The sequence below is a fragment of the Equus caballus genome, chromosome 28 (assembly GCF_041296265.1).
Source record: "Equus caballus isolate H_3958 breed thoroughbred chromosome 28, TB-T2T, whole genome shotgun sequence".
Taxonomy (NCBI): domain Eukaryota; kingdom Metazoa; phylum Chordata; class Mammalia; order Perissodactyla; family Equidae; genus Equus; species Equus caballus.
The window spans coordinates 28651076-28664535 of NC_091711.1; the positions used below are offsets into that span (position 1 = coordinate 28651076).

Below are 13460 nucleotides of genomic sequence, written 5' to 3' on the forward strand. Positions count from 1 at the left end.
AATTTATTCCTTCTTTTTAGAACTGTTTTTTTCTTTTGCTGAGGAAGATTTGCCCTGAGCTAACATCAGTGCCAGCCTTCTTCTATTTTGTATGTGGATGCTGCCACAGCATGGCCGCCACCTAATGGTATAGCTCCATGCCTGGGAACCAAACCCAGGCCGCCAAGGCAGAGCGCCCCAGACTTAACCACTAGGCCATGAGGCAGGTCCCCAGTTTATTCTTTTTTTTGGTAGGTGAACAGGTGATGGTGTATAAGGACCACAGGCCTTTTTAATTTGATCAGGGCCAGTCACTGCTCTCGGGAGCAGGATCCCTCCTGTGACTGACTTGAAGAGTTTCAGCTGGCTACACAGTGCCAGGGAGTGGCTTCCACTGACCTGGAGGTTGCTGCTTTATAAGTGGGAGACTAGCCAGGGAAAGTGTTTCAGTTCCATCTTGAGGGCTCTATGAACCTTAACAGTTTTTTATATTGCCAAGTATTTTCATAGTATCATGGCCAAATAGGTTGAGGACCATTTTCAGGTAGAAGAGATGAGAAACAGAATGGGAGAGACCAGCTAGCTCCACGTACAGTATTAATCTAGTTGTCAGAGGTCAACTAACATCAAAAACAACAACAGAAGTTCTCTTGCACCTTAAAATTTCCACTTTGCCGGGCATCCTCTGCAACATAAGCCATAAATACTTCTCATCAGGAACCTCAAACCACTCCATGGAAATAATCTCAGAGTTTAAGAAAGTGTGAAATAGGTGAAGGTGGTCAAAAGGTACAAACTTCCAGCTATAAGATAACTAAGTCCCGGCAATGTAATGTACAGTGTGGTGACTATAGTTAATAATACTGTATTGTACATTTGAAAGTTGCTGAGAGAGTAGATCTGAAAGTTCTCATCACAAGGCAAACAATTTGTAACTATGTGAGGTGATGCATGTTAACTAAACTTCCTGTGGTGATCATTTCAAAATATATACATATATCAAATCATTATGTTGTACTCCTGAAACACATACCATGTTGTATGTCAATTATATCTCAATAAAACTGGAAAAAATAAAGGGCTCAGGAATTTTAATTTCACTAAACTGATGAGAAAACCAAGAAGGAATCTGGTAGCAGAGCCAAAGTCAGAAGTTGGCATGGGTCTCATTGATCATGACAGCTGGTTGACTCTCCTGTTCTTCCTCTATGCTTTGGCTTGCTGGGACATATCGATGGGAGAGTACTATGAAATGCTATCACACAGTCTGCTGACCATGCTTTCCAGCATTTTGTCATTTCTGTTTCTCCCAGTTTAGATCCTTTCATGGCCCACATTCAGTGAAGAAAGCACAGGAAAGAGGGAGCTTCGTCTCCCACATGTGCTGCCCACCCGTGTCATGACTTCCACATTCCCTACACAGGCCTGAGCCCAGTCTAAGCCGCACCACGTGCTGCACACTGATGATTAGAGAATTTGGGAGTTGCAAGTAAGAGAAAAATGAGCAAGGTTAAAAATATCAATGACTGCAAACATTCTTTATAGAGAAGTGGGAATTAGCAAGGGTCCAGCGGCAGTCATGGCTTTTAATGGTATTAAAAAAACTCAAACCTTGGGGGCTGGCCCTGTGGCCAAGTGGTTAAGTTCGCGCGCTCCGCTGCAGGCAGCCCAGTGTTTCGTTGGTTCGAATCCTGGGCGCGGACATGGCACTGCTCATCAAGCCACACTGAGGCACGTCCCACATGCCACAACTAGAAGGACCCACAACGAAGAATATACAACTATGTACTGGGGGGCTTTGGGGAGAAAAAGGGGAAAAAAATAAATAAGTAAAATCTTTAAAAAAAACCAAAAACCCCACACATTTCATATTTCGAAACTATTGAATGAAATCCTTCCCAGATTTTTAAAATAAATCCAATACTCCCAGAGAGAATGCATTAAAATCTTTCTGATCTACCTATCTCAATTCTATTACTTAGAAGTCTAGACTAACTGAGTGAATAACACATAGAAGGCGATAATTCCAAATTACCTTGGTTAGGTTTGTCTCTTACCTACGGTGGCCTTCTAAGGATGGTCACTGCAGCCTTGGGATCTGGTGGCCACTGAAATATCCATTCTCCCTCTTGTAATCCTAGCAGCATTTAATTCTCCTTCACTCATTTGACACAAGTGAGGAGGAGAGAAAAGATGATCCATGTTTAAACCCACAAGTCCTAGTCTCATAACACATCTTTCTTTCCTGCCCAATTGTACTGCTCCCTTTTCTCCCAGGTTTTCACTGCCTGTACGGTGGAGTTGGAAAGCCTTCTGTTCTAGAGTGGGTGAGATGTGTTCTGGGCCTAGCAAGTAAGAGCTGTGAACAGACATCAGCTGCCACAATAGTGAGAGTCTAGAAGGCAGAGTAGGTCTGGTGCTTGCTGGTAGGTATACATTGGCTTTTTTCTCGGGAACTCTAATTCCATTTTTGCTCTAGTCTTTATTTGCATCTACTTGTCATCTAAGACTGAAAATATCACCAGCTGAATTTAGCATAGATTCTAAGTAATGGAAACAGGCTTATAGCTCATAAAGTATACCGTTTCCTAATGTGTGTTCTGCAGAAGGCCACCCCTGCGAGGGGCTCTCTAAGAGGGGCTACCAAGGCCAAATGAACTTGGGAAAAATGACCCACTGCACTCACTCCTGGCGTCTGAGCATGTGAAAGTCTCCCCACTGTCCCACAGTAAGTGAACTCTGTTAAACTTACATGCTAGCTTTTGTAGGGGGGCTTGGGCCTCCCTTCCCAGACCACAGGATTTCTACGGGAAAGGCTCTGAATTTCAAATCTAAGTCTCCATAAACCAGAAGCATCCTAGACATCCCTGAATTTTCTGAGGACAGCAGATATTCATAAAAACATTTTGTGACCCATAAAAGGTTTACAAGGTCAAAGTGACAATAACTTTGCAATTAAAATAAATATGTACTCATACATATTAGCTAAAAGATTAAACGTATAATGTATACTTAAGGTATTCTTTTCTTTTTTTTTTTTTTTGCCATTTGGGCAGCCCAGGAGTCTGACTCATATCAAAAGAATCTAAAGGCTTCAGGACTGGACTGAATATGGAACTGCCCTACATAAAGATTCAAAATCCATGCTCAAAGAGGCTTTTTTTAGTGCAAGCCAAGCTTGTTGCATCTCGAAATTGTTCAAAGGCCCAGGTCAAGGCTGGTGGCCTTTGTTACTATTTTTGAAGTTAGACAAACTGTGTTCACCTAGAGGGGATTAAAATGGTGGATTTGTGGTGTAAGATGAAAATCCTTTGGAGCTGATACCAGAATCCTAAGCTAGTGAATGTCCACATTAAATCAAACATCTGGATGAAAAGATAAAAGAGGAAGAATTCTCCACACATTTCCAAATTTATCAGGGAATCATGTTGATCATAAAACTAAATAGTAGATCATTTTTTCCCCACATTTCACCTCCATATTCTGGGGTCACATATACATAGCTAAAAAACTCAAGGGGGCAGATGACCCATGGGTATCATTTTTAGTTTGAGTGTAGAACAATATTTTGGATACTCATATTAACTATATATTACTTTAAAAACCAATTTAGAAAGAAATGCTGCAATACTCGAGGAAAGATTGAAATTGATCCTGAAAAGTATCAGAATATTAATGTTGATATCAGTGAAAACACTGCATAGCAGCAATGTACCCATACACGGCCTGCAGGGCCAATGTTTTCTTTCTATTGTTTCTGTTTTATATATTGCTTCTATTTTTTAAGCTCCTTTACAAGGGCAGTCAGAAAACTCTGGGCCATAAACACACTTGTGGCAAATCTATATGTCTTTTAGCAGGAAAAGGGCCAGGTGTCAATCATGACATTGGCAGAGAGAAGAGGTGGGATGGAACTAACATTGAACACCTATCATTTATGAGTGCTCCACGTATATGTTCTTTCATTCCACTCCTGATGAAAACCTGTGAGGCACAAATCCTTGTACCTGTTTTATAGACAAAGGAAATCAGGACTCAGAAAAGTCCTGCAACTTGTCTAAGATCAGGGAGTAGGTAGCTGAGTCAGGATGCGAACTCTGAGCTGCCTGTTTTCTCTACAACACCAATCCAACTCCCACAGAGAAAGGTGTTTCGTGAAAACCAAAATATACATAAACAGAATGGAATTTTACTGTTTAAAGAAACAATTGTATTTCACAAGAACAGCAAGTTATGTTTAAGGCACGAGAACCTAATGCTGCGTGTGCTTGTAAACCCTGAGTGAAATGACTTTAATCCACACCGTTGATCCCCTGCAAACCAGAGATATTTAGAGCAGCCTTTGAGGGCTCTGCTTTACAGTCCTTACTGTTTCCACTTTTATATTATTCTCCTCATGCCTCCCAAAACGGAAGGAATTTTTTGAAGGCACATGAACAGTCTTACCTGTTTCCAGTCTTCAGAAACTGAAAGGGAGGAGCCACTGCAGCATGACACAAACGCTCCAGGCACGCGCCTCACTAACATACCTCAGGATGGTGTAAATTTTGGATTACAGTGGGTCTGTGGGTGTCTGTCAGAACTGAAAAAGACTGCTTCAAGCAGTCTTACCCATGACACAACTGTGGGCTGGCCTCCCAAGAATATATTACACTGCAATTTCTGTGTAATTCTTTAAACATGTATTTCAAACGCAAGGAGCAGAGAAGAATTATCAAATTAAAGTGATATTTAAAAATTTTTCTGATTACAAATTATTTCATGGTTACAACCAAATCTGTTATGTCTGCTTCTAATGCAGAATGCCCAATGGACTATATTAGAGATATCCTCAAGCAATTTGTACTATCTTGAGGGTACATACATATCTTAAAGGAACATTTGCTATTTTCTAGAATTGCTTTCATTTTCCAGGTTCATAATATTTGACTTAGTTTTTAGACTTAATGACAAATAGGACTATCATTGGTGTAACACCATAAGGATGTCATCACAAGACTAACTTCTGAACAAGCAAATGGGCCAAACGTTGGTGTTCCCAATTACTATCTGTAGGTGTCTAATTTGACTACTATTCAACACAGAAAACCACAAATATTTATGAGGCAATGAAATTTATTTTTCTTCCAAACAAACCTAGACTATTATGTGCTACTACTTAGAAATGGCTACAGAAAAACCGACAGACATTAGCAAAGGAACAAGAAGTTGGATGACATTTACAGTATTTTGTTACCAGAGAAAGAAAGGAATTTGTCACATTTGAAAAGTGAAGTTAGTAGTTGAGCAATGACAGTTCAGATACTAGGTAGAAGTGGAGTTCTAAACTTAATGGATAGTGAAAATCTAGACAGATTTCAGGAAAGCTGAGTCTGCATTACACCTTACACTAGGTACACCTTAATACTTAGTAAACAAGCCAAGTATCTTAATTGCAAGTTGAGCTTTCAGTAAAATCCAGGGACATTTGGGGACATACTTAATCTGTCCAAAGAGGGTAGTTACTCACCACATCAAAGGCAGTAAACACATGACAGTAGTGGTGGTTGGACTTCAAATCTTTTGTGATATAAGCGAACGTTGAGAGGTCTTCTGGGTCCTGGGCAGCACAGGAGATATTACGAATTTCATGCTCAGCAATTATGTTCTAGAAGAAATGACATAAAGGACCATTGTTTTCCTTTGTAAACCAGCATATTTTAGAACCAAGGTAAGTGACCCAGGAAGTAGCTGCTTTCCCACTTTCTAGAATGTTTCAGACCAGCAACATTCAAAGTGATCCAACCCACTATCCATGGGCAAATGTATGCTGGGCCCAGAAGCAATGTTTTCATTTAATTAAAAACAACCTAAAATAGTCACATCCTGGAGTGGTGGTTCTCTCCAGGTGCTGTGCACAGGAGCAGTTTGGGTGGCAGACACTTTTTAAAAAGATAGTAATTACTAAGCATTTTACTGTTTCCATTCCCCATGTCCACCTGTAGGCAGGCAGCGCTGCCTCCTGCTAACTCTGGAATGGATCTCGCCTGCCATGGTCCACAGCTGGGAGGAACACTGCCCCAAGGAGGCTGATCCCTCACCATCGTGCTGCCCGCTGTCTGTGCCCTGCCCCAACTCCCCCAGAGAAAAGGCAGACACAGAAGGCAGCAGGCAGGTGGAAGTGCCCTCTCTTGAAGGCTCTGTGGAAGCTAAGGTGTAGGGGGGAATGAGGGAAATGCCACACTGCAATGTTCAGGCCTTGGATGTCCTGCTTCACACAGAGTCCTGTGGATGACACCACTTCACTAACTATATCCACCATGTGTATAATTATGAGTGGGCCCTGTGGTTATCATCATCATCTTACAGGTGGGGAAACTGGTACCCAGAGAGTGTCAGTGCCTTACGCAGGGCAGATGTGGAGCTGAGACTGAAGTTTGGGATGTCTGACTGTACAGCTCAGGTGCTTTCAAATCCACTGCAATGCTCCTCATCCCTACCTCTCTCTCACTGGTTTAACATTAGTGCATTTTTTTCTCTCTAGCATTCTTCATGCCATCTCCCTGTCAGCCCCCTCATCCTAACCTTCCTCTAAGAATAACTGGTGGGAGGTAAGTGAGGAAAGGTTTAAGAACCATTATCCTGAAGCACAAAATAACCAAGGAACTTCATCTTGGCTGCAAACCCTGCTAGAAACTTCTTTTGATACACAGATGTATTTAAAAAGCAAAAAATTTCACATAATCACACAGTCATTTTTTTATCTTATAATATCTCATTTATCTTTTTTGCAGTTGTCATAGATCTAAAACCCTCAGTGTTTTAGTTAGCCTAATTACATTTTAATTGCACAGTCTTAAGTAACCTGTTGGCAATATAATGTTCCGCGTATACCCATCAATGCCTAAAAACACAAAATGTCCTTCCCTGACAGCACCCTCAGCAAGTACTCCATGTCCCTCACTCTACTGAGCTGCGTGGTTGAGAAGCAATTACAGAATTAAAATGCAAAAGAAAATGAAATTTAGACATTCTTCACTGTGGCCCTGTATGTTGACACTACATGCAGCACCGTCAAAAACAACTCAAATTGAAATCGGACGCCTGTAAACAAGTAACATTCTATTGCAAGATGCAGTTTCAAAATAGGTCACGATCCTCTTCTGGCATTCAGATGGCATTTCTTCAAGCAGAAAACTAAACTAGGAATTAGTGAGTCTTAAAATGAATTAAAAAATAAGATCAACATAGTCTTTACAGGTATGATGTTAACAGGTGCTGACAGCCACCACCGTCATTTTAATTGGGGGCTGCCGTTACCTCAGGAAGTACGTGTGGATTTGGTCTCACCTGTCCAGGATCCACTGTTACTGGAAATAGAACATTGGCTCCAACTTTTAACTAAATTGACATTTTGTTTTCTTGAGATCCTTTACTAGCAGAAGGTAAATCAACTTCTTGGGAAACTGTTACAGTGAAAAGTGCCCTGTGACTTTTATTGCACTGAATTCCTTGAATCTTGCCAGTTCACAAGATGCCACACTCGATGATTTTCAATGGTGTCTGACAGCATTGTGGCCCTGGGAAAAACTGGAAAGTAGGTAACATGTATCTTTGGTGATCTCTCTTTATTATGGGCTGCATGCCTGTGTCCTCCTCAAATTCATATCTTGAAATCCTAACCCCCAAAGTGATGGTGTGTGGAGGTGGAGTCTTTGGGAGGTGATTAGGTCATGAGGGTGGAGCCATCATGGATGGGATTAGTGCCCTTATGAGAAGAGATGAGAGAGCTGGTTAGCTCTCTCTGCCATGTGAGGATACAGCAAGAAGACGATTGTCTACGAACCAGAGAATGGGTTCTTATCAGATACCAAATCTGCTGGTGACTTCACCTTGGACTTTCTGGCCTCCAGAACTAAGAAATAAACATTTATTCTTTAAGTAACCCAGTCTGTGGTAATTTATTACAGCTGCCCAAATGGACTAAGACATTTTTCCTCTGTCTTTCTTGACTCTCCCTCCAATTTTCTCTAACCCCCCACTGCTCTATTCCCCAGGAGCCCAGTGCTGTCTTTTAACTGCCCATGAGGCCTGCCCTCCTCCATGGTGCTCCGTATTCCAAAATCAGCCACCTCGCTCATTGTTGAAACTTTTATTCCTCTGTTTCCAAGGTTTAAACTAGAGGGAAGGCAGGATAACAAAAATATTCTATATTCAGTTAAGAATAACTGATGTTTAATCATTCTAACTGGCACTTAAAAAATATGCTCTTATCTGAATTCATATGGATGGTCCGCGGAGGAAGGATTTTTGAACAGCACTTCCCAATATATCTGCTGTACTAGGATGTGGTGAGGACCTGGGATCTTACTATTGAAACACAGCCATCACTCTGCATTGTCCACCTTTGCAGAACAGTGAGGCCAGTTCTCTATGCATATGATGAATCCAAGCCCAAGGATACTACAGCTGCAGACCTAATGGAGATTGGATGGTTGGTTTCCTCCTAGGAGAAGAAGCCAAGGAGGCATACATTCCTTCCGCCTCCTGTCACACATCAATTAGTGGCTCTTTCACAAATTAAAAGCTGACATCATTGTGAGGTACAAGAATGTACTACAGCTTAAAGTGGACTCCTCTTACACTGCTCAGCCTCCATATCTAAGCACGGTCTAAGGAGACTTGAGCTTTTAACAGGCTCAAGAGAAGGACTGGGGAGGGGCTCACACTGCCCTTTCTTTGGGATAGAAAGTTTGGCAGCGTAGTACCCCTCAGCAGGGAGAGATTTTTTTCCTGTCTGTTGCCCTTCATCATGCTGAGAAATTGCTAAAGAGGTGTCTGGCTGTCAGGTGTAGAATAGAATTGTTTGGTCCAGTCAATTAATACAGAGGTTCTAAGAGCGGTGTGTGATCATGAACTGATGGATCCTAGAAAAAGGCCTCTCTCGCTTCCCTCACTCTGGGCTCTGATGAGTAGGGCATTTCTCCTGAATCTCCTCCTCAGGCCAGGCCTTTTCTGTGTGAGAGAATGCAGTGACCCCCAGAGAGGGACCCATAGATAGAGGCAGGAGCCCTGGCCCTGGGCTAACTGGTGGCGCCCTGTTGAGCCCCAGATGCAGATGAGGACAGCACTCATGCTTAGTGGGTTCTTAATTTGACTCGGAGTTTCTTAGGAGAAGCAGGTGCTATAAAAAACAATGGGCACTAGTTTAGGCAAATGTTCCAAAAAATTTTATGCCTAAAAGAATAGCATAAGCCCCGTTTGAAGCTGGCATTCAAAAAAAGAACCAGACAAACAAAGACAAACTCCAGCAATGCATCAGTTCTAATTTAGCTGGATGGGAAGACTGAAGAGGGGCTCAGAGCAGGAAGGCAAAATGCAAGCCACCCTCAGGTGAGCTGGATGTGGGGACTGTGTCACTTTTTGGAAGACCCTGCTGACCTGAAGATGGGTCCGTAACTCAATAGTCGTAGTCCTCTGGGTCAAATGCCATGTTCAAGTGACCTTCGGGTTAGGGGTCTACAGAAAGCTGGTGTGATTTATCTATAACATTGTAGTACTAAATCTATTCCAACTTCCATTTTTAATTCAAGATCATTTTCTCCTTCTTCTTTCTTAAATAGGGATTAGTGGTTCAATTTGTTTCCTAAGTTGCTAGGCGATAAATTTATGAGTTTACAACTAGGCACCTAACCCTTCCCCATGAACTCAGCCAAAGCCATTTATTTATCACAGTAAAAGGAAAGAAGTGCTTTGCTGGAGGGTTCATCTTTCACATAGTCTAATAGGGCTAACAGGAATGGAAGAGTAATTAACACAAAATTAATTATCCACTGCACTTCAAACTAATTGGTGGAAGGTAGCTGTGGAGTAATAGAAAAAACATTAGGGTAGTGACCGCAAAACTCAAGTTTCAGTCCCACTCCATGACCAACTGGCTGTGTGACTGTGGGGCAGTCACCTAGTGAAGGGCCTGAGGCCTGTCTCTCCCTGTCCAGTGCAGGTTGAACACCCTTCTCTGTCTCACCAGGGCAGAGCTAAAGAGACACGATGGTGAGGAGTGGACTGTTTAAGAATAAAGAACAATGAAAACATCAAACATGAATATTAAGGTGTGACTTTTGGTTGTGCCTTATTACAGGCTGAGTGGCCATTAGTACCTCAAGTCGTGGTCTTCAAAAATGTCTACACTTCACAAGTCCTTCACTGCAAATCAAAGTAGCCCACCAAGACAACATTTCCCAGGGGAGAATCTCAGGTACACACTGAAAGCAGGCTCCGGAGTTTATCAGTGTGCTCCCTTCCTGCTGTGGCATTAATTAGAGGTTGGACTTTGCTACAGAACAAAGTGTCACACAGATGCCACCACAGACGCTGCTAGAATCTAGGTGTATGAGCGCAGTTCCTTTCATGCCACAACTTGTGGATGATCCTTCAGTGATGGATCCTCCACATCTTCTGGAACCAGTCCTTCAGCCCTGGCTGGGGGAAGGGTTTCTCAGCCTACTACCAAGTCCACCAGTGTAGCTTTACACTACTCCTTTTTTCTACCTTTCTACTACAATCTCTCTGCTTTGGCTTCTCACATACCAACTACTAAACTATGGTCCTGAGTCACCCACTCTCTCCCTATCCACTGTTAGATTGGGGTAGATCAGCTACCTTGCAGGACAGTAGGATGGGGTCCTGGTAGAACTGTCAATGTTGAAGTCAATGTCCCCAAATTCCTAAAAAAGCCAGGCCCATGTTGTCATATAGTCATAGAGAGGTTGGCTCCACCTGCCACCAACATATGCATTTTGCCTTTGCTCTAGATTTTGAAAATATGCTGGGGGCCACATCACAAGGACTTGAAAGATATGCTGGTCTTCTTTATTTAGTGTCTTTATTCACACAATTATCTTTTGCATATCTTTCAGTGCTTATACTTCCAAAGAGTAGTCATCAGTGAGCAGAGATCTATGGATAACTCATCCAGTTATTGGCGATTGAACCAGAAATGTCTCAAGGTATAGGAGATCAAGTTCTATGACCCTTGATGTGTCCATAAGCAAAATGCAACAAAACCGACAGAGCTGTCTCATTCCTCTGATCATAGAGAGTGGGTTAGAGGGGCTGCTCTTAATACAGAAGCATCCAGTCATACTACCAGCTCCATGGAATGACAGCCTTAAGACTCTGGGAACTACTCAGGGCAAATATCACTTGTTTAGAAATTCTCAGACTCCAAGCCTGCTAAGGTTGTTAATCTAAGAGAGTGTCAAACTCACATAGTGAAAATTTATTGCTATTCATGGTTGTCAAATGCAAATGGGGTAGAAACAGTTGCTCTAGGTTAGGGAAAAATATCCAAATGCCAAAGCCCTTCCTGAAATTGAGATTCAGCAATAGCAATGGTATCTTCGATGAGAGTTCCATAAACTTTAGGAACTTTTTAAATGAACTGACTGTAATTTAAGGAGAAAGAAAGTGTGTGCACCAGTAACTAAAGTTGCTTCCAAAAAGTAAAAAAGCAAATCAAGTGAGATTTTTCTGATTAGAGTCTCCACAATTGTAATCTGACAACAATAACTGTCAACAACATATTGCAGAGTTGAAACTATCATTCTACGTAAGGCATCTGATTCTGAGTATGTTTTGGATATCATCAGCCAGCATGATCATCAGAACTGTTTCTAAAAGTGGTAGGTTGCTTTCCTAAGTAGATCTGGGGAGCTTGGGCTTATCTGACGGCTGGTGGAGCAATCTTCTTTGTTACAGAAAACAAATCAGGAAAACTTCAAATTGGTCGATTCAGATGCTCAGGTTTATTATAGACATCCAAGGGTCATTGCCCATGGGACTTTTCCCTGGAATCTAAATTCAGCCGTAAGTTACCACTGTTTAAGTTCACCTGTTTCATGACTTCTGTTGCCTTTTCCAAAATGGAGTGGGTCCAGGTGGGAGGACGGGGGAGGCAGTCCAGAAAACAAATGGTATTCACCAAGGGGGATCACCTCTTCTTCCCTCTTTCTACACTTTATCAGTTGGAGGGATGTACGAATAAAACACATGGACATTTTGGGGTTTTGTGAGGAGGAACCGGTGGGGTTTGGGTTTATGGAGAGCGAAAGTGTTCAGTCTAGCACTGGCATTCTGTCATCTTCACCAAGGAAGGGACTCTAAATGCTTTTTAAGTAAAATGCAACTTAGTTGTCCACACTCGACGTTAAAACTCACAAACTATTCCCACTATGAGAACAAAGTAACAGCATGGCCTGAGCTGCTTTTCTGACTGTGCTCTTAAGAAAACAATATAGTTGAAACCCTCTCTTCCACCTCAATAGTTGAGAATTAAATGCAATTATAAAATATAAAACTCAGAGACTGTGCTCCTTGTGTCAGGTATTCATTACATACATCAAAAGAAAGCACATATACATCTCTAGAGAAACGGAAAGACAAATGTTCCAGTCTTTCACCTCGCAAGTTTCCTCTGATGGAAGAATGATGACATTGCTGCATTTTCAGTCCATGCATGATTTTTTTTTCTGTTTTAATGTTCTCTAGACCCAAAGAGACATGCCAAATAATGAGTGGCCACAGTCTATTAGAGAAGTCACCATGGAAAAATGAAAGAAAAATATGGGTAGGAATGCTAGATCAAGACCCCCAAATGAAATGTGCCCTTCTATATATATGTATGAGTGTGTGTGTGTGTGTGTGTGTGTGTGTATCTACAGTTGTGTTTAGGGAGCCTGAAGATGGGGAGTGGGGAGTGATTAAAGTGGGGGATGTTGGGTATGACAAGAAGCAAAGGATTTTAGATTATATACTCAGGACTGTATCTGGTGTCAAACCAAAGAGAGGTATGGTACCCACCTTATTTGTTGCATCAATAAATTTGACTCCTTTATAAGAGACGGAAAGGATAATAGTAGGGACCTTCTTCATTTGCTCTGTAGACTTCTGGAATTAAAATTAGAAAGCTGTTAGAACTGTTGGTGTTGCATGGCAACTGAAGCACGTAATTTTTCCCCTTGAAAGATAAAAATGAGCTCAAGTTAAAAACAACACACACACGCACATCAAACACACACCAAACACACCCTAATTTAAATGTATGTCTCTCTTCTCTTGGGCTTAGCTGTGGTTCAGGCTTATAAAGTGTCTGTCTTGCACTTGAGGATCTAAAAAGAGCTTGTTCTGCTGCTTCATGTGGGAGAAGGAATACTCCTTTTCCCTGACACCAAAGGGAGAAACGAACAGCTCTGTCTCCTACTGCAATTTCAAGCGATTACTCTTTTGACTAGAGTTAAATCATGTTAGATTTAACTCCAAGGGCAAGTTTAGCACTAACAAAATATATACCAACACCCTCCCTTTTTTCCTAGTCACTCTCTTTCTTTAAGGCAAAAGGTATGTCTGAATAAGTACTTAAAATACGGATTTAAAATACATCATTGTGAGTTTTTCTTGAACCTGGCCAAATCCGTAAAAGCTGATAGTATATTTACAGCAGA

The 13460-nt window shown here is 41.7% G+C and overlaps 1 protein-coding gene across 47 annotated transcripts in view; it reads right to left on the bottom strand.

Moving 5' to 3' along the window:
- Positions 1-13460, bottom strand: part of ANKS1B (ankyrin repeat and sterile alpha motif domain containing 1B) — a 1028420-nt gene that overhangs the window by 16749 nt on the left and 998211 nt on the right. For all 47 annotated transcript variants that reach the window (XR_011433608.1, XR_011433612.1, XR_011433607.1 and 44 more), the window contains 2 exons: positions 12820-12906; positions 5489-5626 (listed from right to left, as the gene is read on the bottom strand). Coding sequence is in view for 36 of the 47 variants with exons in the window: in XM_070254099.1 (XP_070110200.1) it covers positions 5489-5626; positions 12820-12906 (225 nt within the window). In the remaining 11 variants the exon portion in view is untranslated. The remainder of the gene's footprint in view (positions 1-5488; positions 5627-12819; positions 12907-13460) is intronic.